Source organism: Callorhinus ursinus, unplaced genomic scaffold, assembly GCF_003265705.2.
Source record: "Callorhinus ursinus isolate GAN/ISIS: 27379988/994484 unplaced genomic scaffold, GSC_fseal_2.0 scaffold39, whole genome shotgun sequence".
In the NCBI taxonomy this organism is placed as follows: domain Eukaryota; kingdom Metazoa; phylum Chordata; class Mammalia; order Carnivora; family Otariidae; genus Callorhinus; species Callorhinus ursinus.
Window position 1 is genome coordinate 4,643,059 of NW_027397101.1, and position 26,482 is coordinate 4,669,540.

General features: G+C 52.7%; 1 protein-coding gene across 6 annotated transcripts in view; it reads left to right on the plus strand.

Moving 5' to 3' along the window:
- DAPK1 (death associated protein kinase 1) overlaps positions 1–23,585 on the plus strand; it is a 178,820-nt gene extending 155,235 nt beyond the window's left edge. For 5 of the 6 annotated variants that reach the window (XM_025851609.2, XM_025851607.2, XM_025851606.2 and 2 more), the window contains exons 20-27: positions 4,843–5,065; positions 10,043–10,231; positions 12,393–12,590; positions 13,573–13,711; positions 14,993–15,113; positions 18,536–18,724; positions 21,057–22,285; positions 22,760–23,585. In XM_025851609.2, the coding sequence (XP_025707394.2) occupies positions 4,843–5,065; positions 10,043–10,231; positions 12,393–12,590; positions 13,573–13,711; positions 14,993–15,113; positions 18,536–18,724; positions 21,057–22,285; positions 22,760–22,793 (2,322 nt within the window). In that variant the 3' untranslated portion in view covers positions 22,794–23,585. Of the gene's footprint in view, positions 1–4,842; positions 5,066–10,042; positions 10,232–12,392; positions 12,591–13,572; positions 13,712–14,992; positions 15,114–18,535; positions 18,725–21,056 lie in introns of all 6 variants that reach the window. The other variant, XM_025851611.2, reaches the window with a different exon arrangement.
- Positions 23,586–26,482: the final 2,897 nt, after the last annotated feature.

Below are 26,482 nucleotides of genomic sequence, written 5' to 3' on the forward strand. Positions count from 1 at the left end.
ACTGTTCTAGGCATGGGAGAGACCACAGTGAGCAAGAGGCAAGACTCGGGCTATAAACAAGTAAGAAAAATGCCAGATGGGGTAAGTTCAGGGGTTGACAGACAATGGCCTGAGAGCCGTAGTCAGCCCACCACCTGTTTTTGTAAACAAAACTTTATTGGAACACAGCCATACCCCTGATTTCCTACTGTCTATCACTGGCTGGTTTCTGGGTACATGGCAGTCACAGGAGAGACCACCTGGCCCTTCATAGAGGATTGCGGCCCCTGCTGGATGTGCAGGGATCCAAACAGGGTGAAATAAGAGAAGGGAGGTGGGGTTTTTTTCATCCACTGCTCAGGGGACACCTCTTTGCTGGTGACATTTAAACCAACAAGGAAATATTGGAGAGGTGAGGCAGCCAGAGGAGAGCTGGGAATAGCAGAGGGAATAGTGAGTGCAAAGGGCCTGGGGCAGTAAAGAGCTGGGTGTGTCCCAGGAACCAGACCAAAAGGAAGGGGGAGGGGTCTGCACTGGGGCTTGAGCAAGGTGGTCTGGGGGAGAGCAGTGCCTGATCAGAGAGGTGCCTGATCAGAGAGGTAGGCGGCTTTACAAACCTAGGTCAGGAGAGTGGGTTTGTTCAGCAGGTGGGAGCAAAATCTGACTCAATTTTGGGACTTTCCTTCCGAATGCCCAGAGACATCAGGTAGAAAGTGATCGTGGTGGCCAGGCGAGATCTGAGGGCGCTTGGATGGGCTCTCCAGGCTCAGTTACTTCATGAGCCATGGTCAGGAATGCAAACAGAGGCCCCCATCTCTGGGTAAATATTTAAAGTATAAGATTAAAGGGAATAAACAGGGAAATAGTACATATCCTGCCTCCCACTTACACAAATATACTTTCTGACCCTCTGGAGGGCGGCACTGGGTTAGAATTCTGATTCCTCAGGTTCCCTGCTGCTTTCCCTTCCTCTTCCCAAGCCTGGCAGCCTGGCCTGCGAGAGGCCCACAGCCAGGGCCACCCCAGGCCTCACCCTTGCTGCTAGCCACACCTGCCTGCCTGGGGAGCAGGGGACACACAGGAGACTGTTTCAGTGCAGGAGCCGTAATTTAGGAAACACCATGGTCCCAGCCCCTCACTCCCCGGGTGTTACTGCTGGGAGGGCCGGATCAGGTGGGGCTTTCTGGCCCGCCGGGGCACAGGTGGTCTTGGAGCTCCTGGTAGATAGAGACCCCGGATGGACTTGTGGGCTCCCTCCAAAGAAATCAGTATTCTGCCGCCCTCAGAGCTAGCCTGGAGCCACTCACCATCTTCCTGAGACCTTCTGTGCATCAAAGGCCCAGTCACCCTTGGAGAGCACACATGGTCAGGTTGATGCTGCGGCCTTCCCCAGGACACTGGTCTGGGCCCACTCCAGTCCCTGTGCCGCCACCTAGTGGTGATGAGAGAAAATGTGCCACCCACCTGCAGTGGGGGAGAGATTTCAGGACCTTATTTTATACTTCTAAATCAAAATCGGTTGTGTTCAGATTCTCCAAGGCTCTCAGTGAGCAGGAGGAGGGATCATCCTGCAGGACCAGGTTAGGTCTCCTTAGAAAGGAGAAGACTCCTGTTTTGCTTTCTTGCCTTATGGCAGATCTGTCCAGCTTGATGGAGAGAACCGTTTCCAGACTTATCTCCCAAAGAGAAGGTGAAGGGTGGATGAGTCATTCCCCAACAAGGCCACAGGATGGGGATCATCTACAGGAATGTTACTGGGAGCATTTGAGTGTCACTGGGTTAAATTTGGGGGTAAACTTGAGGCATGGCTCACCTTATCGCCCTGCTATGCCTGGGCCACTGCTCAAGGCCTGTTTGTGGGGATGTTGAGGCAGCAGGAAAATAGGAGTGCTAAGGTCACAATACAGCTACTCAACAGGATTCTTGCTGAAGGCAGGCCAGGGGATCAGATATTAGAGAGGGGTGAGGAATTTCATCACATAGGAGGGAGCAGGATTTTTACTAAACTGACCGAGCAGGATTCTTGCTAAAACTGAACTAACTTGACCAAGGACAAGGCCCAAGTTCAGAACCTTGACACAGACCACCTCAACTAGAGTTAGGACAAAAGGAGAATCTTCATCCCCACCTGCCTCTGTTCTGGGGCTAATCCAGGAAACAGGCAAACACCTTGTCAGCGGCTTCTGGCCCCCGCTACCCTGCGTGGAATTCATAGGAGTGCACTGTACTCAGTCGAGGGCAATGCTGAGCAAGGCATAGGCATGAGGCCCCTCAGTTGCCAGGAACAAGCCAGCCGTGGGCCCGAGAAGCTTCCGGAAGCACGCTGGGACAGCAGCAGTGTCCCATGGTTACCATGCCTCAAGTGTCCTCAGAGCGCAAGGGCCTGAGGGGCTCAGGCAGAGGGGACAAACACACCCTCAGTCCTTCACACAGGACAGACGTGGTGTCCAAGGTCAAGTGCCAAGATCAACGGGGCACGAAGCAGAAAAGAGCCACAAGCCAATTAAAATTGCACAGTGCACCCGGGACCCAGCAGTTGGATCACAGCCGGAAGCAGGTTTTCTGCCTCTCCCCTGTCCCAGAAGAAGGAGACAGAGGCTTCACTCAAAAGAAGCATTAGTGTGTTAGTAAGCTGTGCATCACAAAATAGGTGGCGAATGTTGTGATCTACTCGGTGAGACACTCGTGGAAGGTGATGCTCACAGGATGGGGTGACTTTAGTTCTGATGCTTCCCGTGCAGGGGAGGTGGGAGCCGTGCCTGATTTAAAGGGAAGGGAGAGGAAGGGTTGGCCTTGAGAGTTAACCTAGAATGAAGGGAGGCAGATTTGCTTCAGGGGGTCAAAGGCTTATCGGCAGCAGTAGCCGGCATCCGGGAGAAATCGAGCGAGTGACCCATTTCTTTCAGCCTGGTCGGCAGTATTAACCCTCAGTGCTCCCCGACCCGCAAAACCTGTGTGTCACATGGAACATGCAGTTAAATCCTAAGCTCAGATGATCATAAACATTAGGTTTTTCTCTTATATAAATGCTCAGCAGACACTCAGAGGTCAGGTGGACCCAGGCAATTGTCACTATGCGGGACACTCTGTGAACCTGTTTGAACAGGCAGCACCCACATCCAGGAGCACCCCTAACCCCAGGAACTGAGAAAGTAGCCGCCCATTGCCAGCATGCCCACCAGGGGGCAGTGTTGCGGCGTGGAGAAGGGCGGTCACAGTCGCACACAGCAACCCCGGGGAGGACAGGGAGCCTTCAGCAGAGCTGTGTCTGACAGGTGAGCTTGCCGGGTGGTCGGTGGAGGAAGCCACAGTGGCTCAGTGGGAAGAGAGCAGCGGGGAACCCCCCTCCCCGGGTTTGCACGTGGACGCAGTGTCTGCCAGGCCTGAGGTCACGGGAGACTCAGAGCAGACAGTTCCCTCTGAGAGGCTCCTGCAGGGTCCCCCTGAGTCTTGTCATTTCCAGGGCACCTCTTTATTGAGCATCTCCCTGCCAGGTGCTGGGGACACCGTCTCTCCCCGCAGTTGGCTCCCGGTCGGGAGGGGGAGAGCGTCCCACATCACCCTACAGTCTGGTGGGGTCACAATGGAGAACCCCACCTGGGCCAGAGCCTCCTGGGGAGGAATGTTCCCAGAGGGATCCCAGCAGGAGGGGTCCCCTGGATGCATGGAAGTCAATAGGTTGGAGCAGTGGGACCATCCTGGGTCACAGAAGGAATCCCCCTGAGACTGCACCCCACAGCTCCAATGGGCCCCTGTTTTGGAGCCAGGAGAAAGCTGGGGGTGGAAAATGAGGCTGCTTGTGAGGCTGCATTGAGCCAGGGGATGGGAGTGATGCACCACTGTGCAGCCTCGAGGTGGGATCTCTGGGTGCGCAGAGCACCTGCCCACACCATCCAAAGCACTCTTGTTATGTTTGGTGTCAGCGTTCACATGTCTGTGTGTCCTCAGGACACGGATCTGGGCCCAGTCTATACCTTCCCATTCCATGCATTGCACTTTTAGTCCGTGGGGGCCCTCCACAGATGTTGGTTGATGAGTGAGTGAATCTGTGAATTCTCCTGCTTCTCCCTGTAGGGCTGAGAGAGCGAGGACAGCGGGAAGGTTATCGGGCCCCCGGCCCCGCCACAGCATTTGTGTTTGTACCTCATGATGCCCTCCTTCTCAGCATCCGGTACCATCACAGTGCCGGGGGGAGCAGGACCCCTCCACGCAGGGGAGCAGGTGCCCCGGGCCAGTCTCACAGGCCGCCCCGGGTCCCCTTTTAAAGCAACAGCTTCACAGGAGTTGCTCCATCCTTCCTTGTGCACAAAATGCCACGGACCTGGGCACATCCCTGGTGACAGAGAGCAGACTGGTGATTGCCAGGACTGGCAGGGAAGGAGGAGTGACTGCGGATGGCTGCGGGGCTTCCTTAGGTGATGGAAATGCTCTGGAACCAGACAGAGAGCCGGGCTGGTGGCACACACTGTGCATGTAGTCACGCCTCGGAGCTTCGGTCCACTTTAAAATGGCTGAAACAGGGAATTGTGTGTTATTTGTACTTTACATGAGTTTTTTTTCCTTTGTAGATACAATGGGACAGAACAAAACCTATCTGCACCATGGGTAAGAATCGTAGGCCAGGGTACAGACTTCAGTTACAGAATAAGCGCTGAGATGCACAGGACGAGACCGCAGTTAAGAGCACTGCGTTCACTGCATGTTTGAAAGTGCCTTGTCAGCTCTTCAAACTTCTCCTCACAAGGAAATCTCAGATCAGGAAGGACACGGCGAGAGTTCCAAACTGCGAGAACCCGCGTCGACAGTTTGCTCAGAGGCTTCTCTTGTTCTGTGACGAATTCTCCCCTTTTCATCTGCCTTTAGGATGCTCACCGGGGACTCTTCATCCAGCAACTGCGCCCCACGCAGAACCTCCAATCCAGAATCAAACTGAAGCTGTTTGGCCACTCGGGCTCTGGGAAAACCACCCTGGTGGAGTCTCTCAAGTGTGGGCTGCTGAGAAGTTTCTTCAGGAGACGCCGGCCCAGACTCTCCTCCACCAACTGCACCAGGTTCCCGCCCTCACCCCTGGCATCCAAGCCCGCAGGTAGGCGCCCCCGCCCCGGGCCCTGTCTCTCCGCGAGGTGCTGGCTTTTGTGCTGGCCTGTGTCAAGGTCTAGGGTGAGTGGTGGCTTTGTGTTGGTTACCTGGCCTGTGGCGATCAGATCTCACTGTCTTGTTAGCTTTAGGTGTCTAGCCCAGCTGTGGGCCCTGTGTCCACCCCCTTCTTGGTCTGCACTCGCAGATCGCCCAGCAATAGCAAGGCCAGGGCCTCACTGAAATCACACAAAGGTCCAAATTGCAAATGTGCCCATCACAGAATGGTGTTGTGTTCTACTTTAAAATGATTAATATGGTGAATTGTACATTATGTGCACTTTACATGAATTTATTTTAGATACAATGGGACGGGATAAAACGTATCTGCTGCATGGATAACAGTGGCAGACCAGGGTATTAAGCCTTTGAAGACAAAACTCACATGGACAGATACAGGCTGCAGACCGTACAAATGGAATATTGGCCCCAGGGTGGGTTGTCCCCCTTAGGCTTACTTCTTGGAATGCTGGGCACACATAGTAACTGGAGAACACAGCAAGAAAATCCGATTGCATTTCTGTGCATCTCAGTGTTGGTTGGTGGTTTTGAAAGGGGCCCTAATGATGTCATGGTTGGTTCATCCACTCACGTGGAGCCTGACTGGGAGATGGGCTTTGCTGTCTTCCCCCCACCTTCTTAGGCATGGTTATGGGTGGATTCACGTCCAGAACTGCAGTGTGCCTGTCCTTCCCCGGCCCCCTGCACCCCTAAGGAGAAGCACCACAGAGAACACTAGGAATTGTGCCATCTGGGAGGTTGTTTCTCCCCAGTCCCCCCGAGTGAGGGAATTCCATTTTGCGAAGATAAGAATATAACCCTCCAAAGAGTTTCCTCAGTCTCAATTTTGTGCAAGGATTCGTTTCCTCTACACAGTATTACAAGGTGTCCTCTCGGTTCCCCACACTGAAAACAGTGATTGTGAAGTTTTGTTTCTCTGTGATTCCCTCTCTCCATGAGGGAGGGTGTCTGAGGAGCAGTCTTTGGGGCTGAGGGACACTTGACTGAGAGTTATGTGCCCCTTTCAACTTCTTTTCTCTGAACAACAGTGGACTGGAAACCAGGTAAAGATAAAATAACCACAGTGGATTTATAATTAGTATGAGTACAGTGTTGCTAACACATAGGTGTTGCTAACACATAGTGCGAGTACTTTCTGAGCACAGGGTGCCAGGAACTGGACAAAATGTGATACGTGTGACACCTCCCTGAATCCACACAGCAGCCTAGAGGGCATCTCCCCAGCATTTTCCTGGTGCCTAGAGGGGTTCAGGGGGCTGCCCAGGGTCACCCAGCTGGGAATTCATGACATGTCTCACTCATAAGCCAGTGCTTAGTGACGATGCTTACAACTCCAGCTGCAGTCAGGGCGTTTTCAGGCACACAGTGTCCATTGTCATCCGTAATTTCGGCTTAGTTTGGAGATACAAGATGGGTTTCACCTTCTCTGAAGCCAGCAGTCTTCCAGACTTGATGATCAGGTTCAGCCTCTGTGTGTGGATCAGGCCAGTGTTGCTGAGTGTTGCTGAGTGTGTGTGTGTGTGTGTGTGTGTGTGTGTGTGTGTGTGTGTGTATGAGAGAGGGAGGGAGGCAAAGGGAAAGGGAGAGAGAGAGAGAGACAAAGAGATCTACTTAGATCTCTGATCTGGAATTTCTCTAAGTCCTCATTGGCTATGAAGATTATGCCCCAGGACCCCATGAGCTAAACTGAACCGGCCACAGACAGATTTTATCTCCTGCTCAACCCTCACCCCTCAGAAGTAATGTCTCCATTCATCTTCCACATCTGGAAGAATCTGGAAGTAGATTCTTGATAAAATGTGGCTCAGGAAGGCCAGATTATCAGACCCAGATCATCAGCCAGGGTCACGCGTGTAGGGGCTTCAGCCAGGGCTTAGGGAGACTTGGTCATGGGACTCAGTGACAGAAGATTCTGTCCAGACGATGTCCGCTCTGGACCAAAGAAGCCGCCCCAGCTGCAGTCAGCACAGAGACACAGTGGGTCCCCCCGGGAGGCTGCTTCTCTTGTTCTCTCGACACCCTTGGTTCGGAGCTGCATCTCCAGGCCGAACCCTCAAATTTCTGTCAAGATAACAGGTTAGTGGGGCCGGGCTTCCCCGACAGGACTGTTGGGAAGTAAACACTGCTCTCTCTTGTGGCCCACGTGAGTCCGTTCCAGAATCTTCCTGGTCTCCCAGCGTACCCGAGGATGCTGGCTTTGCTGCCAGAAGGAGCAGCCCCTCAAACTGTACTCCCTTCTCCTGGGAGCAGATGGCCTTGTTCTTTCGGGAGGCACAGCTCTGCTCTCCATGGTCACTTGTGTAAAAGGAAGTCCCCTCGGGGATTCGCAAGACCGAAGAAAGTGACAAGTGCCAGAAAGACCCAAGAGAAGGCCAAGGGTACACCAAAAGGACGTACAGCTGGCAAAGTGGCTGCTCTCTGGGGAAACTGCAGTAAAGCCTGGAAGCCAGGAAGCAGGGAAGGCAACGCGTGTGGTTGACACGGTCTGTGCTGACCTGGGTTCAGGTCCCACACACGTGTCATCTCACGATGTTATGAGGTTGTGTCATAACCCACTTCAGAGAGAAGTGACCCGGGGCTCAGAGACAACGTGTGTCTGCCTCAGGCCAAGGCTGAAACCCAGGGCCCAGGCTGTGTGTTGTGTGCAGGGGGGTAGGGGTGGGGGTGGGGAAGGAGGATCAGCAGCCAACATTCACACCTCAGAAGATGCCACTGAAAAGCTGGTATTGGGTTTCTTGTGGAAAATGGGAAACTTCAGCCACACTGGGGTCCCATTGCTGTCTGAGGCTGGTTAGTGGGGAGGAGGGTGGCTGCCCCGGACAGAGGGGCACGGGCTCTGCATTTCACCCCCTCTGCCCCCCAGCCCCTCACCCAGAGTCCCATAGACCAGGCCATGGGGCTCAGAAGCAGGCTGCCCACCGCATGTGTGAAATTTTGTCCTGTGACAGAAATGACATCTCAGGGATGCACTGGAGTGTGTGACCCTGGGCTAAGGTACCCCCAGTCTATCCCAGAGGTGGAATTCAGTCCCAGATCTGAGGCCAAGAGCCCGGTGGTCTTGGAGGGCCTAGGCAAGCAGGGGAGGGATGGGAAACCCCACAGGGGCCCATGTGGCTTCATGCCCAGGTGGCCGGTCTGCTCCAAGGGACGGGGAGAGTCTCCTTCCAAACAGTCCCTGAAGCGACAAGACTCACCCCCAGTTAAATGTAGTCCTGCCTGAGGTCGGGGAAGAGCCGGGAGCTGTGCCTGCAGGCCGTTTAGCAGGTCCTTGTCTGGCCCACCGAGGGGCACACATGCCCTGGGCTGAGGGGGCGCCCGGCTGGAGGCAGCACCATGTGGAGCCTGCCAGTCCAGAGCAGCTGGCTCACCGGTCACCTCCTGATGCTCCCGGAGCAGTATTAAGGTGGTCCTCAGGAAAGCAGACCATGGCGCATAGGAGATGCCATGAGAGCCTCCCCGGGGAGATGGGGTTGGGAGGGGTAGGATGGATGGGGTAGCCGTGGCCTCCAGGGAAGGAGGGCTGGTTCCAAACACAGCCACACGGTCACTGCCCTGTGGCTCTGCCAGGGCCTGCGGGGCCGTGCTCTGCTCCCGCCCACGTCACAGCTCTGGTCCCCCTGAGCCCTGCGAGAATGGCCGGGACCGGCTCCTTTCCCGGGACAGATGCCCCCGGCGGCACGTTTCTATCACTCTGACAGCAGGCCATGGTTGTGCCTTAGACACCGGGCCCATGGCACTGTCCTCTCCTGAAAATGCAGGACGGGAAAGGCCGAGCCACCGGGCAGGACGCAGGAGTGGGGGACCCGTGTGGACGCTGGCTTCTTCCGTGTGCAGCCGCTCCGCGCCCGGGGCAGGGGTTCCCCCCCCCCGCTTGTCCTGCAGCCACACACATCCGCGCTCTGTGGCCAGTGGAAGGTCGTGGCTGGCGCACTGTGGGGCTGCAGCAGGAAGGACATGCCCGGAGCAGAGGGGGAGCGGGTGTCCAGGGGAGCGCTGCAGGGGAGGCGGCCTGCTGTCCCCAGAGAGGAGCTCAGGGGCAGGGGTGGCCCCTCCACCGGGCCTGCCGCTTGTCACCACTAGGGGTCGGCAGTCAGCAAAATCCACGATTTGCCGCTATGATTTCAGGGTCTCCCTGTGAAATTATTATTTTTATGAGACTGAACGCGCACTCTGTCCTAATGGGAACTCCGTGAGGTTCGGGAATGCCTGCCATTTATCAGATCCCGTCAGCTCTCCCTGGACAAGCTGACCTGCTACTGTGCAGAATCCTTTTGCAGTCAACCTGACACAATCTCATGGACCAGAGTGGGATCGCTTCATCTGCATCAGTCAGGGTCCAGGTGGGGACAGTAATGGAAGGACAGTGTCATGGGCAAAAGTCAGGGGAACATCCCAGACGCGGTGAAGCATCCAAGGCCTGGGACAGAAGGAAGCCATTTCCTCCCTGGGGCGGAAGGACAAAAGGAAGATCCTGTTCTTGAGAAAACTGGAGCCCAGGGGTGAAGCCGCCCGCAGGGGCGCGGGGGGAGTCTAGAGTCATGGACACACGACTGATGTCAGAGAAGCAGTGAGGAGGGAGGAAGTACCTGGGCCTTCTCCTCGCCCCGCCCAGCCTGTCCAGTGCCTCCCGCTGGCTGACCCCAACCAGATGCCAAGTGACAGGGGTGCCCCGGAGATGAGCAGGGTCGGCCTCTGGGGCACCGAGCAGCGCAGGAAAGGGCTACGGAAGGTGCAGCAGACAGGAAGAATCAGGGCAGCATCCCTGACCCACTGCCACACAGCACCCGTGCCCGAAGCAGCAGGGGCTGGGACGAGAGTGTCCCGGGAAGGGACAGGGTGTGGGCCAGGCGGGAGGGGAGCAGGCACACAGGCTGCCCTGGTCTCACCACCTCCTGTCCACCTGTAGTGTCTGTGAGCATCAGCAACCTGTACCCGGGCTGTGAGCACGTGAGTGTGAGGAGCCGCAGCATGATGTTCGAGCCGGGCCTCACCCGAGGGACCCTGGAGGTGCTGGTGGCACCACCCCAGCACCCGCACTGTGCAGCTGACGACCAGTCCACTAAGGCCATCGACATCCAGAACGCTTATCTGAACGGTACAGTAGCCCGCCCACCCCACAGGGGAGCACCTCCTGTTTCCCTTCACCAGGACTGTGAGTCATCCCCCTGCGGGAGCCTGTCCCCCTGCACCTGTCACATCCCCACAAGGATGGAGGAAGAGCCGCACAAAGCGACCTTGGGAGTGACCCAGTGAGGCCAGGCTGGTTAATACCCCTAACTAGTGAAACTAAACCCCCTGCCCTCCCGGGCACCTAGCAAAGCCCCAGGCACTCAGTAGGCGCTTAATACATGACTGTTGAGTAAATCGTTCTCTAGGCAGAGCAAATCATACACTTGGATTGGAAACCTCATAAAATACAATCCCACTAGCAGATCCCACTCATGCAAGCGTGAGAAGAGTTATTCTTGAATACATCGACACTCGTGGCTGATGCTATGCTGCAGGCACGGGCGATTTTCTCCACAGGCAAAATTTCACGTGTGTTCTTTGCCCTCAAACATTTCCAAGGGGGTGAAGCTTCAGATGTTACCAGGGAAGGTTACTTTCTCCAGCAACCGCTGTGTCCCGTGTGTCGCTCCCCCCAGCCCCTGGAGCTCCCGGGGTCCCCAGTTGTCCCACGGCACTTGAACACCAGCCCCTGCCTTGTGGAGGCGAAGTTTAGAGCAGGGATAAAGCGATTTCTTTGAGACCCATCTGTGAGGACCTTATGGGCTGATTCGAGCGCCTGGCAGGGTGTCTGGCACAGGGGAGGCGCTCAGAAAATGCCAATCGGGGGCATCTTCACATAGGAATCCGTTATCACCGTGAACCCCGTGAACAATAGATGTCAGTGTGTGTCACCCCGAGCTGTGGCTCTTCATCTTCAGTGTGCAGGTGGGTCCCCTGCGGGGCCTGTGAAGACACAGACTGCCGCCCTGCCCCCAGAGCTGCTGATGCGGCAGGTCAGGGGGGTTCCCAGGTGTTGCTGCTGCTGTTGGTCCGGGAGCCCCACTAGGAGAACCACTGGATCCAGTGAAGTGGAATTTAAGTCCATGGGCATTTTCCCTTTTAAACGCTGAGTGTTCTCTGAGATCCCGGAGTGGAGGTGGCGTGCAGCCTGTCCTCAGCACCCCTCACTCACCCGGCTCCTCCCCAGGCCCTCCCCCGCCCCAAGTCTGGCTCCCAGTGCTCCCAGTTCTCCCCGTGCTAGGGGACCCATGCCTTTGCTCCAGAACCCTTCCCGCTAACGCCTCAGCTGCCAGACTCTTAAAGAAAGTCCTGTCCCCGGCGGTGCCTGTGCTCCAAGAGGAAGCTCCAGAAGAGTCCTCGGATCTTCCAGAATTAACTGTTGACTGCAGAAAATCTGACCCAAATAAGCACTGAGGGGAAGAATTAGTGAAAAGGAACTTGAAACCCTACAACATAAGCGGTCCTGCGTGGTTGCCCCAGAGGCCAGTGCATGGGTGGTCACCGTCCTGCTGGAATGTGGCCGTGTAGGGCTGGGGGTGCCCACATGTCTGGTTGGTCACTGGGAGGCTCTAGGTGCCTTAGGAACTATAATCAGAGCCTCACTCACAGACACCTCCAAGAAAACCCTCCATACCCACTGCTCAGGTATGAGGACGCAACTGCCCCCCAACACTAGGGCACACAGCCTTCTACCCTGCTAGACCCTTCTACTGCCCCCCACACTGGGTGAGCTTATGGACCCCACCTCCTCACAGTTCCATCCCCCTCCTTCAGATGCAGAACTGCTAATCAACTTTTGCATCTTTCACCTGTGCAGACAGCCTGCTCACTTTGACTTACCTGAGCAGGTCGCTTACTCACCTGCGGCAGGTGAATGTAGTCATTATTGAACCAAAATTAAATTACATATCTTAGGGACTTTTACATTCAACATTGTATCCCCTGTCATGTTCCAAAAAGAATTTATACCTATTTGAAGATTAGGGAATCTCATTAACATACGTTCTCTGACTGTGTGAGTTTGTTGATGGGGAACCCAAAGTCACCAGTTGGCTCTGACTCTTTCCTTGTGTGGGGTCATTCGTGTGGGGAAAGGGGGGGAGTGTGTGTGTCTTGAAGATGCACAGATAAACAGGTGGGTGCTATGGATAGCACTCTTTCTGTTGGCAGTCCCTAAAGTGCTAAGAAAAATTGTGATTGGCATTTGCTGGTGGTGTTTCAGATAGTAATCTTTCTTCTCTCTGTAGGAGTCGGTGATTTCAGCGTGTGGGAATTCTCTGGAAATCCTGTATACTTCTGCTGTTATGACTACTTTGCCGCAAACGACCCCACATCCATCCACGTCATTGTTTTCAGTCTGGAAGAACCCTACGAGATCCAGTTGAACCAAGTGATCTTCTGGCTGAATTTCCTGAAGTCTCTTGTGCCAGTTGAAGAACCCATCGGTAAGCTAGCATGCCCCGGTGCATGAGTGCCCTTCCCGCCGGGCGGATCTACAGCTCTGGGCTAACGGTGAGGCTCCGCTGGTCTGTCCTTCCTGTGATGAGAGTCACACTCTGGACGATTCCTGAGGCCCAGCTGTTGCCTCTGTTCGCAAGGAGTTATTACAGGATCACGTTTTCCTGCCTCAGAGACCAAGTCTGAGCAATTCCTTGGGGACCGTTTCTCACTCTCTCCCTACACGTTAGAGCTGGGGTCACTTTGGTTGGGTGGGAGTGGAATTCGTCCTTTGATGGCCTCTGTGCCTCTACCTAATGGTATGTGATGAATAAGCAGAATGAGCCCTCCTCCATTCTGTCGTTCTGTCAAGAGCGGACGGGACCGTACTGAGTGAACGTATTATCTTAACTTTATTCCTAGAGCAGAAGACCGCGTGGAATACACTTTTGTTCCTTTGTGTACAAAACAAAAAGGAGCAGCCTTCCATGGTGGACACTGGGCTATCCATTTTTTCCTTCAAAAATTATAGAATAATCAAATAATTGGACTTAATCCTCTCAGGGTACCTCTCCTCTGCCTCTTTCTTTCTCATTCTTTTTGATGTTTTCTTCCTAAACACTCCCCTGAGGAGAGGCTCTCTGTCTGTGTGCACCGCAGGAGATCCGCTCGGCCATTTCTGGGTGTTGCTGCATTCAGAGGGCTTTCTTTGTCTTGTAAAGGGTGCACCTGCCCAGAGTTCGATTTCCCCTCACCATGCAAGGAGGGCCCCCTTGGAGGAAGAGCTGAGAAGCTCCCTCGTGTTCTGTGGTCTGAACCCAGGAGACAGGCTCATCCTGATGTTGGCCAGGACTGGGCCTTCTCGGGGTGAGCCCGCACGGTGGGCAGGCTGCACATCCAGAGGCCAGCCAGCACGACCCCCCTCCCCCGGGGACTCGAGGCAGCCAGGAAGGAGGACCCACCTGTGACACGCCTGTTTTCTGCCCCCAGCCTTCGGCGGCAAGCTAAAGAACCCACTGCACGTCGTCCTGGTGGCCACCCACGCCGACATCATGAACCTGCCTCGGCCGGCTGGAGGCGAGTTCGGATATGACAAGGACACGTCCTTGCTCAAGGAGATCAGGAACAGGTGAGGGCGTCACTGGTGGCAGGGGCCATCCCGCAGAGCTCACGGACACCAGAGGAAGGGACTGGAGGCCTCCTTTGCTTGGTTGGCTTTTGTGGTATCGTTTTTATTTTTATCAAAACATTGAAAACATAACAGATGCAACAGAAGTAAAGAGCACGGGATAAAAAACAACAAACTATGCACTTCTTTCCTCACCTCCTGGTACCACTGCCCAGGGGGAGCTTCTGGTAGGGGTTTCATGCATTGACTTCCACTTTCTGGAGGCAGCTCTAGTTGACAGGTAACATTATCAGATACTTAACGTCCACATCGTGGTGATTTGACGTCCGTGGCGCCCATTTAGCTAGTTATCACATCCATCACCTTCCATCTCTCTCCCTTTTCTCCTTATTTCTTTTATTAGTTTTTGGTGAGAATGTTTCTCACCCCAAAATGTTTAAGTTCAACCCTTCGCGAATGTCTGTCATATAACACAGTGTCATCAACGGTTGTCACCACGGTTGATGTAGACCTCAGTTCTTTCTGTTGCTTTAACCTCGGGTCTGATGACTGTCTTCTTACCACTGAGCAGAATTGCTCACCGTCGAAGTTGCTGCTCCTTAGGGGCTCATGACTTGGGGGTCCTGACCTGGTCTGGAAAGTGGGAAGGCCTGGAGGGAGAAATACCAGCGTGACTTTCCTGGCACGTATTTCTGTGAAAATTATGGTTCATGGATCAGTGTGGACGTGCACACAGGTCACAGTGTAGAAATATGTATTTTTACGTAGCATCTGTCAAAAAAACTTTGAAGCTGCAGCTCTATGTAATCTGCCAGTAATGCGAATTCTCGATTGATCGGCTGCCGACACTTCCTGTGGTCCTCCTGATAGGAAAAAGAGGGCTCGTACTAATATTTTCCATCAAAGCTGTGGCTGTCAGGCCCATTGTCTGCTCTTACGCTGTCACCCTGCAATGGTGTCCATCCTAGCATGCAAGGGAAGGGCACAGGCCTCATCTGTCCTGCGTCAGGGGACCTAAAATCTTCCCATACTGTGTCCCTGCCATTTTGTGGGACTGGAGCCGCCCCTCACCTGTCCGCCGCTGCCATCCGCGGGACTCGGAGCGTGCGGGTCCCTACCCCTCGCACCCGTGTCACATGACAGAAGCCAGCAGCCGGTGGGGAGGGGCGGCCTTTGCAAGGTCACGAGAACTTTCTGGCTTCAGGCCAGCAGGAGGCTGCCATCTGGGGGGACACCTGGTAGGACCACAGCACCCTGACGAGGCCGCTGCTCTTCCCTTAGGTTTGGGAACGATCTTCACATTTCAAACAAGCTGTTCGTTCTGGATGCCGGCGCTTCGGGCTCTAAGGACATGAAGGTCCTTCGAAGTCACCTGCAAGACATCCGGAGCCAGATTGTGTCGGTGAGTGAGCTGGGAGGCTGCAGGCCCACGTTTGCCCAGACCATCCGGTCACCCTGGAGCCGGCTGCTTCGTGCTGTCCTCAGGTCAGGTTCAGTCCTCAGGGGCCCCAGGACGAGGCAGCTGCATGGCCATGTTTGTGTCCCATTGTTCTGGGAAGCAAAAGGAACGGTGAGAACAAGGAGGTGGCCTGGAGATGGGGGGCTGTGGGCGCGGGGGCACCTTAGGGCATGTGGGATTCTGACAGTTTCAGTAACATGGCCTTTTACAAATCACAGAAGCTACCCAGAAGTGACTTACTGTGCAATATTTAGAAAATGCGGAGGAGCATCTGCGTGGCTCAGTCAGTTAAGTGTCCGAACTTGGTTTCGGTTCAGGTCTTGATCTCATGGGTCATGAGATCTAGCCCCGCGTCAGGCTCCACGCTCAGCCCGGGGTCCGCTTGAGGATTCTCTCCCTCTGCCCTCCCCCCACCCTTGTGCCTGTGCTCTCTTTCTCTCTCTCTAAAATAAATAAATTTATTTTTTTAAGATTTTATTTATGTATTTATTAAGACCGACAGAGAGAGAGAGAGAGCGCGAGTGCACGCACACTTGCATGAACGGGGGGGAGGGACAGAACATGCTTCCTGCTGAGCAGGGAGCCTGATGCAGGGCTCGGTCCCAGGACCCATGACCTGAGCCGAAGTTAGCCGCTCAACCAACTGAGTCACCCAGGTGCTTCCATAAATAAATAAATTAAAAAAAAGAGGGGCGCCTCTTAGAGTTGGTACAGTTCCAGCACATATCTTATGGGAATGAGACAATTGGGTTGGGTTTTTCATTTTAAAATTTCAGTGGAAGACTAAATAAAAGGGTAGGCTGTGTAATTAATAAATAATGTAATAAATAAATAAGTAATTAATAAATAATGTAATAAATAAATAAATAAAGGCTGTGTAATTAATAAATCCAAAATCAAAAAAATCAATAAGTGGAATAAGTTAGTGTAGAAGTAAATCACAACATCTACAAATATTCAGTAGGAAAAAAAAGATGTTATCTCAATTTGGGGGAAAATGTTATTTCATCCATGACCTGACACAACTAGCTATTAGTCTAGAATGAAATGAGATTGAGTTCTACTCACTGCGAATCCCAAAAAGAAATTCTAGGTGGATTAAAACTATTAAATGTGAAAAAGAAGAAGAAAAAAAACCCGCAATATCTTGAATGTGTTTTTAAAATAATTTGGTACTGCTTCGGAAGACCTTTTAGGCAATATAGGAGTTTTCAAAGAAAGTGTATCTATTTGACAACATAAAAGCTAAAATTTATTTTCTGGCAAATAAATTCCACGAACAAAGTCAAAAGGTAAAATAGACTGGAAAAAATATTTTCAGTGCCTCTAATCCCTAAAAGGCTGCTACTCTATAATATTCGAAAAGTTCTCTCGAGCTGACACAAAAGGGTAAACATCCCAAGGGCAGAATGCTCCCTGGAAAGTTCCTGCTGCCCCAGCCTGGGTGGGAATGAGGAGCGTGTGTCTTTCCCTCCCCTGGTGGCAGGTGGCCCCTCCAGTTAGAGCTTACTGCTTCCCACCTGGGACATGCCCCCATTCACAACACCAGGCTCCAGTTCCAGATGTGCTGTAGGAATCTTCAGGAAAACTCCGGACTTTCCTAAAGCCCAGTCTTTGCCTTCTGATGGGGGCCCCAGTAAGGCACAGTCAGTGAGTGGGGAGTAGTCCGAGGGGGCTCAGAGGAACCCGATCACAGAAACCAGTGGGCAGCGATCAAGCTTGGTTTCCTCCTCTGTGACATAAGGGAGGTGGCCTAGTTTACCTCCAAGTCAAAGGTCCTATAAATTTTTTACATGCTCCCACAAAACCTATAATTAAGTATGAAATAGGTATTTGTGAGGGATTCACCAGTTCACTTCCTGATCTTCCACACAAAGAAAGAGAGGAAATAAACTTGGGGGCCTTCCCTATGCTCATTATATTTTCTTTCCTTTTTTATGGCCAAATCCCATGAAATCACTCCTGGGCAAGTGACATAAATCTCATTCACATAGGAAAGCTATTCGAACAAGGCAGACTGGTGAAAAGAGCATTTGACTTTGCAACCAGACAGGCCTTGTGCTCAAATTCTAATTCTGCCACCTATCAGCAGGGTGACCCGAAGTGAGCTACTCGATTGTTCAGAAACTTCAATTTCATTATCTATAAAAAGGACAACATTTCCCTCTAGAAGTTGTTCCGAGGATTAAAAGAGACATGTGTGATGCCTCTGGTACAGAGCAGTATGGAATAAATACAGGCTTCCCCTGCTTCCTGCTTCTTACATGACCATGAACCACTCTAAGCAAATACTATCTTTGCTCGCCTTTATAAAGCTCCATCAAGAGCTAAATTAGGCTCTGCTGAGTCATTTCTATTATTCCTTAAGAATGTTCACAAAAGCTGACTTTGAGTCTCTAAATGTTATTAATAAAATATCTTAAGTTGAATAAGCTTCAGAGGCCCTGACGCCCCCTGGTGGGGAGGGGCTGGGGTCCTTCCCAGACCAACACCAGCAATGTATGGCTGGTGTTGTTTTTAAATTAGGATGGTGTGCGGATTATCGGAGTCTGTCCCGAAATGATTTATTTAATCAAATTAAAAGATGAAAAACCTATTTCAAGGGGAATGGGGGGATAGGCAAAATGGTGAAAGGGGGTGGGAGATACAGCCTTCCAGCTGTGGAAGGAATAAGTCACAGGAATAAAAGACACAGCATAGGGAGTATAATCAATAGTATCGTACTAGTGTGTGGTGACCGAAGTCGCTACACTTGTGTGGTCCAGTCCCCACGTCGCACCCCTGAAACTCACGTAACATTGCGGGTCAACTATACTCCAATAAAATTTTTTAGAGATATTTTTTAAATTTTTTAAAGAAATCCATTTCAAGCCCATTACCAAGAATTAGTCTAATGTAAACTGTATGTCCACAGCAGTCCCACGAATACCGAATTTACTGATAAAAACCCACTGCAGTATTGCTAACGACAGTTCATCTCTTTTCCTCTCCCTTTGCTCATAAAGTGACCATCTTCTGGCTGAAAGAGTCGCTCCAGGGGAGGGAGGGAGGGAACACAGCATTAGGGGTTAAAGGAGCACTATGGTTGAGTCGCTATTCCAAAAGCATTGTTGCAAAGCCTCACCAACTGTTTAACTGTTAGCAATAGAAATGGAAGCATCCATACCATTTCACACTTGTAAATGGGTTTCCGGAGAGGCAGCACTTTAAAAAAAGGAACTGGCCCAGGATGCTCAACAAAAAAGCACTAACTCGCCCGAGTATTTCTTGCAATGATGCAGAAAAGAGCGCCATCCTCTCTACCTGGGCTTCTCCGAGGGAGACCCTCGGCCGCAGGTTGACCTGTCCTATCCTGCATGTTTTAGGTGTGCCCTCCGATGACCCACCTGTGTGAGAAAATCATGTCCACGCTGCCTTCCTGGAGGAAGCTCAACGGGCCCAACCAGCTCATGTCGCTGCAGCAGTTCGTGTACGATGTGCAAGACCAGCTGAACCCACTGGCCAGAGAGGGAGACCTCAGGCGCATAGCCCAGCAGCTGCACAGTGCTGGCGAGGTAGGGGGCTGCAGCCCAGGCGGGGGTGTGGGAGGGGCCCCACGGATGTGTTTCTGTCCCCGCTCGGAAGGTGCTTTGAGCCTGGAGAGGCGGAGTGGAAAGTGCCCAACTACCCATAATCTATCCAGACACGGGGCCATCCCACAGAGGCCCAGGTGATTTTCTGACCTGCAGTTCTCGGCTCCCCCATTACCCCCTAGAGCTGTCCCCTGATTGTGTTCAGATTTGTTCGTTTTCCAGCTTGTATGAGTTAGGGAGCACAGTTCCCACCGCACGGAGCCACCGGGCCTCTCTTCTCTCCTCCTGGGGCACCTGGTGCTTAGCTGTGATTCCTGCAGCCTCTGGATGCAGCTTGGCATGGGCTGTTATGTGCTCCAAACAGACTTTCAGGTTCACAGATGATCAAGAAAGGGCAGTGACGAGAGGATGTCCGGAGACACCACAACCCAGCAAGCAGTGTCCCCAGAAATGACCAAGAAATGGGGATCTTTGCTCCCGCTTGTATGGCATTCAGCGCTGGGGTGCGGCTTGGGAATGCTGTTCTAATTCCCCCCTCTGCCTGTCCCCAGAGAGGGGGCCTTGCCTTCCTGTTCCTCCATCCTGTGACATCAGGGGACAGTTGAGGCTAGGCTGGGCCACGAAGAGCAGTTCCGAACATGAAAACCCAGAGGCAGTTCTGAGAATTTTAGACAACAGAAGCTTCCTGTGCAGTCTCAGTGCCCCCCTGACTCGAGGCCCGTTTGTGTGGATCAGATAGGCTTGACATTACAACTGAATCCAGTGACCCTGAAAACTAGAGCATCAAGCAGTGACAGCAGGAGCCTCTGAACTCCGCTGAGACTACCGGTAATCTACAGGCCCCTCTGGCCGTACTTTAAAGTGACTAAATACAAGGACTGGGATCCAAGCTAAGATTAACCAGAATAATAAACTCACTCCATTGGCCCAGTATTCTCTTGCCTTCTGGTATTTGACCAGCAATTTCTAGATCAAGGGTATAATCCACTTTATTCTTCATTCTCCTTGCCCTTGAGACTTTAGTAAGTGAGTAAGTGACGATCTGATGGTGGGAGTAAGGAAGGGGCATCTGTCAGGTGCCCCCGCTCTGCTCGGCCACCAGCCCCGCCCCCAGTCCTGTTACTAACCGCTGGTAACGAAGCTCGTAGGCACATGTCACTGGTTGTCCCGGTGCCTGTTTCTGCTCCGGGACCCCTCACCGCACGAAGTCTCCGGTGGGGCCAGTGTCTCAGTCTGTCTTCCCTGACTGACGCTTTGCTCCATTGGCTTTCTCTCTCTCTCTTCTATTTATTTATTTATTTTGCAAGTATGACATTTCACCCCCAAATAATTTAGCCTGTAGCTCCTAAGCCGTGGGGTTCTCTCCCACTAGTACAGGGTGGAGGAGGGACAGTAAAGGAGTCCCCGAATTGAGATCAAAGAAATGAAGCAGGCGACTCCTTATAGTTTACACATTTTTATTCGGGGTAGCTTACGAGCAGGGGAGATGGGGCAGGCAACGACCCAACCGCACTGCGGTTCTCCACAAAGTCTGGACTGTTGTCTACGGATTTTATAGCGCAGGGGGATGCACAGAAGGGCAGTGCAGTGAGAGCAAAGGGTCCACGTGCCCCTCACTGACATCTAACATTGAATTAGGTCTCGCAGCACCACGTGTGTGTGTGAGGAAGGGAAGAGACTTTGTTATCTTTGACAAATTTACAAAGGGCCAAAGCAAGCTTCCCACCCTCCTGGCCTTGGTGGCTGTTTCTCAGGTTCGTATATTAATCTCCAGGAGTCTCTGGACACCACGTAGCTGACGGCGTCTGAGAGTGGACGTGAACAAGACAGAGGGCTAAGGATGGAGTCACCCACGTTACCACAATATAATTAATTATGTTGCAGAAACATAGCATTGATGTAATAGTATTGTTGAATATATGGTTCTCATTTGAGTGTTTGCCACTTACCCCAGTCATTTCTTTCGTAGCTATTTTTATTCATTCATGTGTTTATTTGGGGATGTAGAATCCAGTCAAAATTTACTCATTGCATTTGGCCACCATCTCTCTCTCTTTTTTGTCTTTCATTCATTACATTGACCTTTTTTTTTTAAATTGTCAAAGGGAGGCTTTTCAGTTTCTCTCACAACCTTCTCAAGCTGCTGTTTTGGGTCTGTGTTGGATTTCCGAGATCCGTCCACATCAATGCTCTGGGTCAGTTTTTGCAACATGTGCAGATTTTATCATTGCTCGGGTCCTCTAGCGCTCTGAACAGCTGGTGCATCTGGCCATCTCGGTCCCCATGTGTGACCTCCTGTTGTCCCTTCTGGCAGATCAACATCATGCAGAGTGAAACGGTCCAGGACGTGTTACTCCTGGACCCCCGCTGGCTCTGCACCAATGTCCTGGGGAAGCTGCTCTCCGTGGAGACCCCACGGGCCCTGCACCACTACCGGGGCCGCTACACCGTGGAGGACGTCCAGCGCCTGGTGCCCGACAGTGACGTGGAGGAGCTGCTGCAGATCCTCGATGCCATGGACATCTGCGCCCGGGACATGAGCAGCGGGACCATGGTGGACATCCCTGCCCTGATCAAGACAGACAACCTCCACCGCTCCTGGACGGACGAGGAGGACGAGGGGAGGGTCTACGGCGGCGTGCGCATTGTCCCCGTGGAGTACCTCACCCCCTTCCCGTGCGGCATCTTTCACAAGGTCCAGGTGAACCTCTGCCGGTGGATCCACCAGCAGAGCTCCGAGGGCGACGCAGACATCCGCCTGTGGGTGAACGGCTGCAAGATTGCCAACCGTGGAGCCGAGCTGCTGGTGCTTCTCGTCAACCACGGCCAGGGCATTGAGGTACAGGTGCGAGGGCTGGAGACGGACAAGATCAAGTGCTGCCTCCTGCTGGACTCCGTGTGCAGCACCATGGAGAACGTCATGGCCACCACGCTCCCGGGGCTGCTGACGGTGAAGCATTACCTGAGCCCCCAGCAGCTGCGGGAGCACCATGAGCCAGTCATGATCTACCAGCCGCGGGACTTCTTCCGGGCGCAGACCCTGAAGGAGACCTCACTGACGAACACCATGGGTGGGTACAAGGAGAGCTTCAGCAGCATCATGTGCTTTGGGTGTCACGATGTGTACTCGCAGGCCAGCCTAGGGATGGACATCCATGCCTCAGATCTGAACCTCCTGACCCGGAGGAAACTATGTCGTCTCCTGGACCCCCCTGATCCCATGGGAAAGGACTGGTGCCTTCTCGCCATGAACTTGGGTCTCCCCGACCTTGTGGCGAAGTACAACACCAATAACGGGGCTCCCAAGGAGTTCCTCCCAAGCCCGGTCCACGCCCTGCTCCGGGAATGGGCCTCCTACCCCGAAAGCACGGTGGGCATCCTCATGTCCAAACTGCGGGAGCTGGGGCGTCGGGACGCGGCGGACTTTCTACTGAAGGCGTCCTCCGTGTTCAAGATCAACCTCGACGGCAATGGCCAGGAGGCCTATGACTCAAGCTGCAACAGCGGCACATCCTGTAATTCCATTAGCTCCGTCGTGTCCCGGTGAGGGCAGCCTTTGGCTTGGGCAGGGTCTCTTTGGACTGCAGACCAGGGGGACGTGGCCCCTCTTTCCCATCGGAAATTCAGGGTGCATCCTCCCTGTGCCCACATAGTGAAGGACGCCACCCTCCCTCCTGCTTTACCAATTTCTCTGTCACTACCTCCCTCCCACTCACACACTCCACTGTATGTGAATGGTCTTTCTAGTTTCAGAGCAGACCATACATAACCCTGTCCTTTGGCCATTTGAGAAACTAGTGTCCCTCCGCTCTGCGTTCTGGATCCACTCTTATCTCCAGCACCTTGCTTCTTGCTGATAATTTTACTGGAATTCCTAACTTTCAATGAAATTTTTTAAACTACTGTACGGATTGTCCTTTAAAGAAAAAAAAAAGCACACATTTATCCAAATGTGTATTTGTTACCCTCTTTGCCTTGTTAGACCATGTCCTCAGCTTCTCTCTTTGATATTTGTAGGAAAGACTCCTATGTGTGGAATCCCGCTGTATGACTGATAAACAGACAACATGTGAGTGCCTTTGCAGAAGAGGGTGTGTTTGAGACCATCCAGGTCAGCCAGGAGCTGTCGCGAAGGAGACGCTCCCTCTCTGTCCCTTGCTGTCTGCTGATCATCGCCAGAGGTGCTTCACCCTGAGTTTTTTTCCCCCCAGTAATTTTTGTGTTTCACTTGGCAAGGAAAGGGGAGGGAGGAATCCTCCTCTAGAGTCATTTTACAGCCAGTGTTGTTTTCACGGAAAGACATGTCTTTGTTGTTCTTGTTTAAACGTCAATGTGCGCGTCCACGCGGCACCTGCACACTGTCCCCTTGCCTCATTCCCGCGCATCTCAGGTAGAAGATGACACAGCTGTAGGTGAGGAAGGCCTGTGGGAGAACTCAGAACACCCCTGACCCGTGACGTGTGACAGTCCGTTGTCACAGGTGCACAGTAGATGATTTTCACATTTAGATCCTGGTTCCATAACTTCATGTACTTGAAGTCTAACAAGATGAAGGGAGCCAGTCTCCTTGCAGTGATTTTAAATTGTGATAGAGTATTAAGTTGATATGAGGGAACGTGTCCTAATTCTTCTGTCTTGGGAAGCATGTAATTTTAATGTTACATTACATGTGTGTATATGTGTGTATATGTGTATATATATATGGAGTATGTATATACATATATATGAATACAGGTATTTTTACTTAATCTATACAATGTAGTAAAAAGATGTTGGGTTTTCGTTTCTGTTCTCTTTTTTTCTTTTCCCTTTTTTTAATATAAATAAACTATTGCTTGTTGCATTCGATTGTTAGTCTTTCATTCAAAAGGAATCCTTTTTCTCTGCTTGGTTTTCACCCAGCAGTACCCCACAGAGCAGGCAAACCACACTGAAGTCCAGAAAGTCCGTGAACCTGAACCCCCGTATGGAAACACCAGCTTATCTGGGGGGTGTTATCACTAAAATTGGGAATAGTGCAGGGAAGTGGGAAGAGCCCAGAGGGTTTTCACATTTGTTCTCACTCAAAAGAAGGGAGCCCCTTCCGTTGTCCTTGCGTGACCCAAACACACACGGAATCCTGGAGGGCCCCGCGCGGGCACCCGGGGAGCCTTCTCTGTCTGTACAGACGTGCGGGGAACGGCCCGCAGGAGCGAGAGCAAACCTCCCACACAAAATGCCCAGCTCCCGCCCTTCCCTCCTCTCAGAGCCCCGGCCCCGCTGGAAATCAGCTTTGACCTGCGTGGTAGCGCTCAGTGACAAAACCTGCATTTAGGGGGCGCCTGGGTGGCTCAGATGGTTAAGCATCTGCCCTTGGCTCAGGTCATGATCCCAGGGTCCTGGGATTGAGTCCCATGTCGGGCTCCTTGCTCAGTAGGAAGCCTGCTTCTCCTTCTGCCGGCTGCTCCCCCTGCTTGTGCTTTCTCTCTCTAACAAATAAATAAAATCTTAAAAAAAAAAAAAAACACCTGCATTTAGTAAAATCTCAAGGTTTTAAACGAAAGAAAAAGAATTTGAAGGAAAAGACTAAAACGGTAACGATTTTCTCCGTGGGGCTGGGAATACAGTCCACTTCTGTTTTGCCCAAACTGCCCATAATAAACACAGTCTATGTTATAATGAGAAAAAGAAACATAAATGAAACAAAACTAAAAGCCACACGGAGACGTGCCTGGAAAGGGCAGCACTGAGACTGAAGCTGTGGTTGCCTCACAAGAGGGGACACCGCTGTCTTGTGTCACTTCACTCTCTCCTGCTTCAAAGGGAGCGTCACAGGGGAGGGAAGCGGCACCAGGACGCTGGGGCCCAGAGCGTTGGTCTCTGGCAGGGTCTGTATGTAAATCCCAGAGAGGATCTGGTCCCGCATGGGTCCCGGAGCAGCCCTGCTCAGAACATGGAGGGCGGGGTGGTGGAGTCCGCGACGGTCTGGCCCCAGGGACCCTGGGTTCTGGTAGGGAAAGGAGCCATTCTCCCTAAGAAGGCAGCTGTGTTAACAGGGGAAAGGGGCGGAGGGAGGATGCTGGGCAAAGAAAAGCAAAGGACTGCGAGAGTCTGTCCTGTCTTTGATGCAGGTGCCGGGATTGGCACATGTTCCGAAGGACGTGGCCACCTGGGCTCCCGAAACGTTGAAGCCATAATGGGAATCATTACAACCCAAATCTGAATTGCTTAAGGACCACGGAGCTCCCTGCCCCATCCTGGGAAAGACCATGGGGAGCATCCTGGGGGGCTTTGGGGGTCTTGAGAGCATGAACTCAGGTGAGGCTGGAAGTGTCTGGCAAAGTCCCATCCGGGGCAGCCGGCTCCGCCTCCTGCAGGAGGGAAGAAACCAGAACACGGCTCCCCTCCTGCCGCCACAGAGAGACTCAGATGGCGCAAGGTCCTGGGAGCCACAAAGACAAGCCTCATGGGATCTTTTTCTTAGTGTTGCAGTGAAGTGCACTCGGGAACAGGCTCCTCATCCCTTCTGGGCGGTGCTACCCGGGGTACAAAGTCACCCTTGGGCTGCCCTGTGATGCCTGACCCAAACTTTTATAGAGGGCTAAAGGAGTTTTGTTGGTTCTGATTGGTTCAGAAATTTGGATTCCCCACCTTGGAAAAGGAATCAGAACCGTGGGTGGGAATTCTGGTGGACAGTTTGCAGAAAGGGATATAATTACAATTATAGGATTCCTCAAAATGATGAAATGGATCGTCCCCAACATGTTCTGAGTCCTCGCGGGTCTTAATGAGCCCTAAAGGGAAGGGAAAATTCTTCTCTACCCTCCAGGTCTTCCCGCTGGACTAAGAACTAAATTGGCATGAGACGGATGAACAGGAGAGAAAACCGAAATTCTCTTACGTGCGCAGCGAGGCCCAGTAATGAGATGGAGCGCACGGAAGTGACCGAGGCTGCCGTTTTTCAGACGTTTTAGGCAGAGAGACAACGGATCTGTGGGGAATTGACAGGACCGGGAAAACCTAACTCCGGGAGCTTCACTCAGGAAGGAATTCTGCACAGAATGTGGGCTGGGACGGACATGAGGACCAGGGAACAGGGTTGTTTACCCAACGTGCTGGGCTCCGAAGCTCCCGTCTCTGGTGCCGAGCCCGTCTCTGTCTCTGGGTACAGGGAGGCACCCTCCACAGGGAGAGTTCTCCCCTGCTCTCGGCGGGGGGTGTGGGGGAGTGTCTGAGTGTCTCTCCAGCAACTTTTGTTTATCACAATCAATGTGCCCAAGAGGCCCCTCACCCCGCCAGGTGAGCCGCCCTTGGCCCCTCGGCCCTCCTGCTGCGACCGTGGAGAAGCCGGTCCCGAGGGAAGGGCCGGCCTGGCTGATCCCCCGTAACCGGCCGATGATGGCAGCCAGGCTGTAACCCCGAGGGACATCCGCAGATCCGAGTCTGGAAGTGGAAGGCCTTCCTGAAGAGTAAAAGGACTGTTCCAGTCTTGGAAGATGGAAACGCTCTGGGGATGGAGGGAGGTGATGGTGCCCAGTGCTGTGCAGGGAAATGCGGCTCAAATGAACAATCCTGGGCTATGTCTCTCTGACCACAATTTTAAGGAGTTAGTGTTTCACAGAGTTTGTTCTGAGATAAGGAACGTTCTGGAAGTGGATGGTGGTGATGGTTGCACAACAACATGAATGCACTAAATGAAAATGGTTAAAGGGGTCAATTTTGTTATGTGTCTTTTACCACGATGAAAAGGAATTCAGCTTG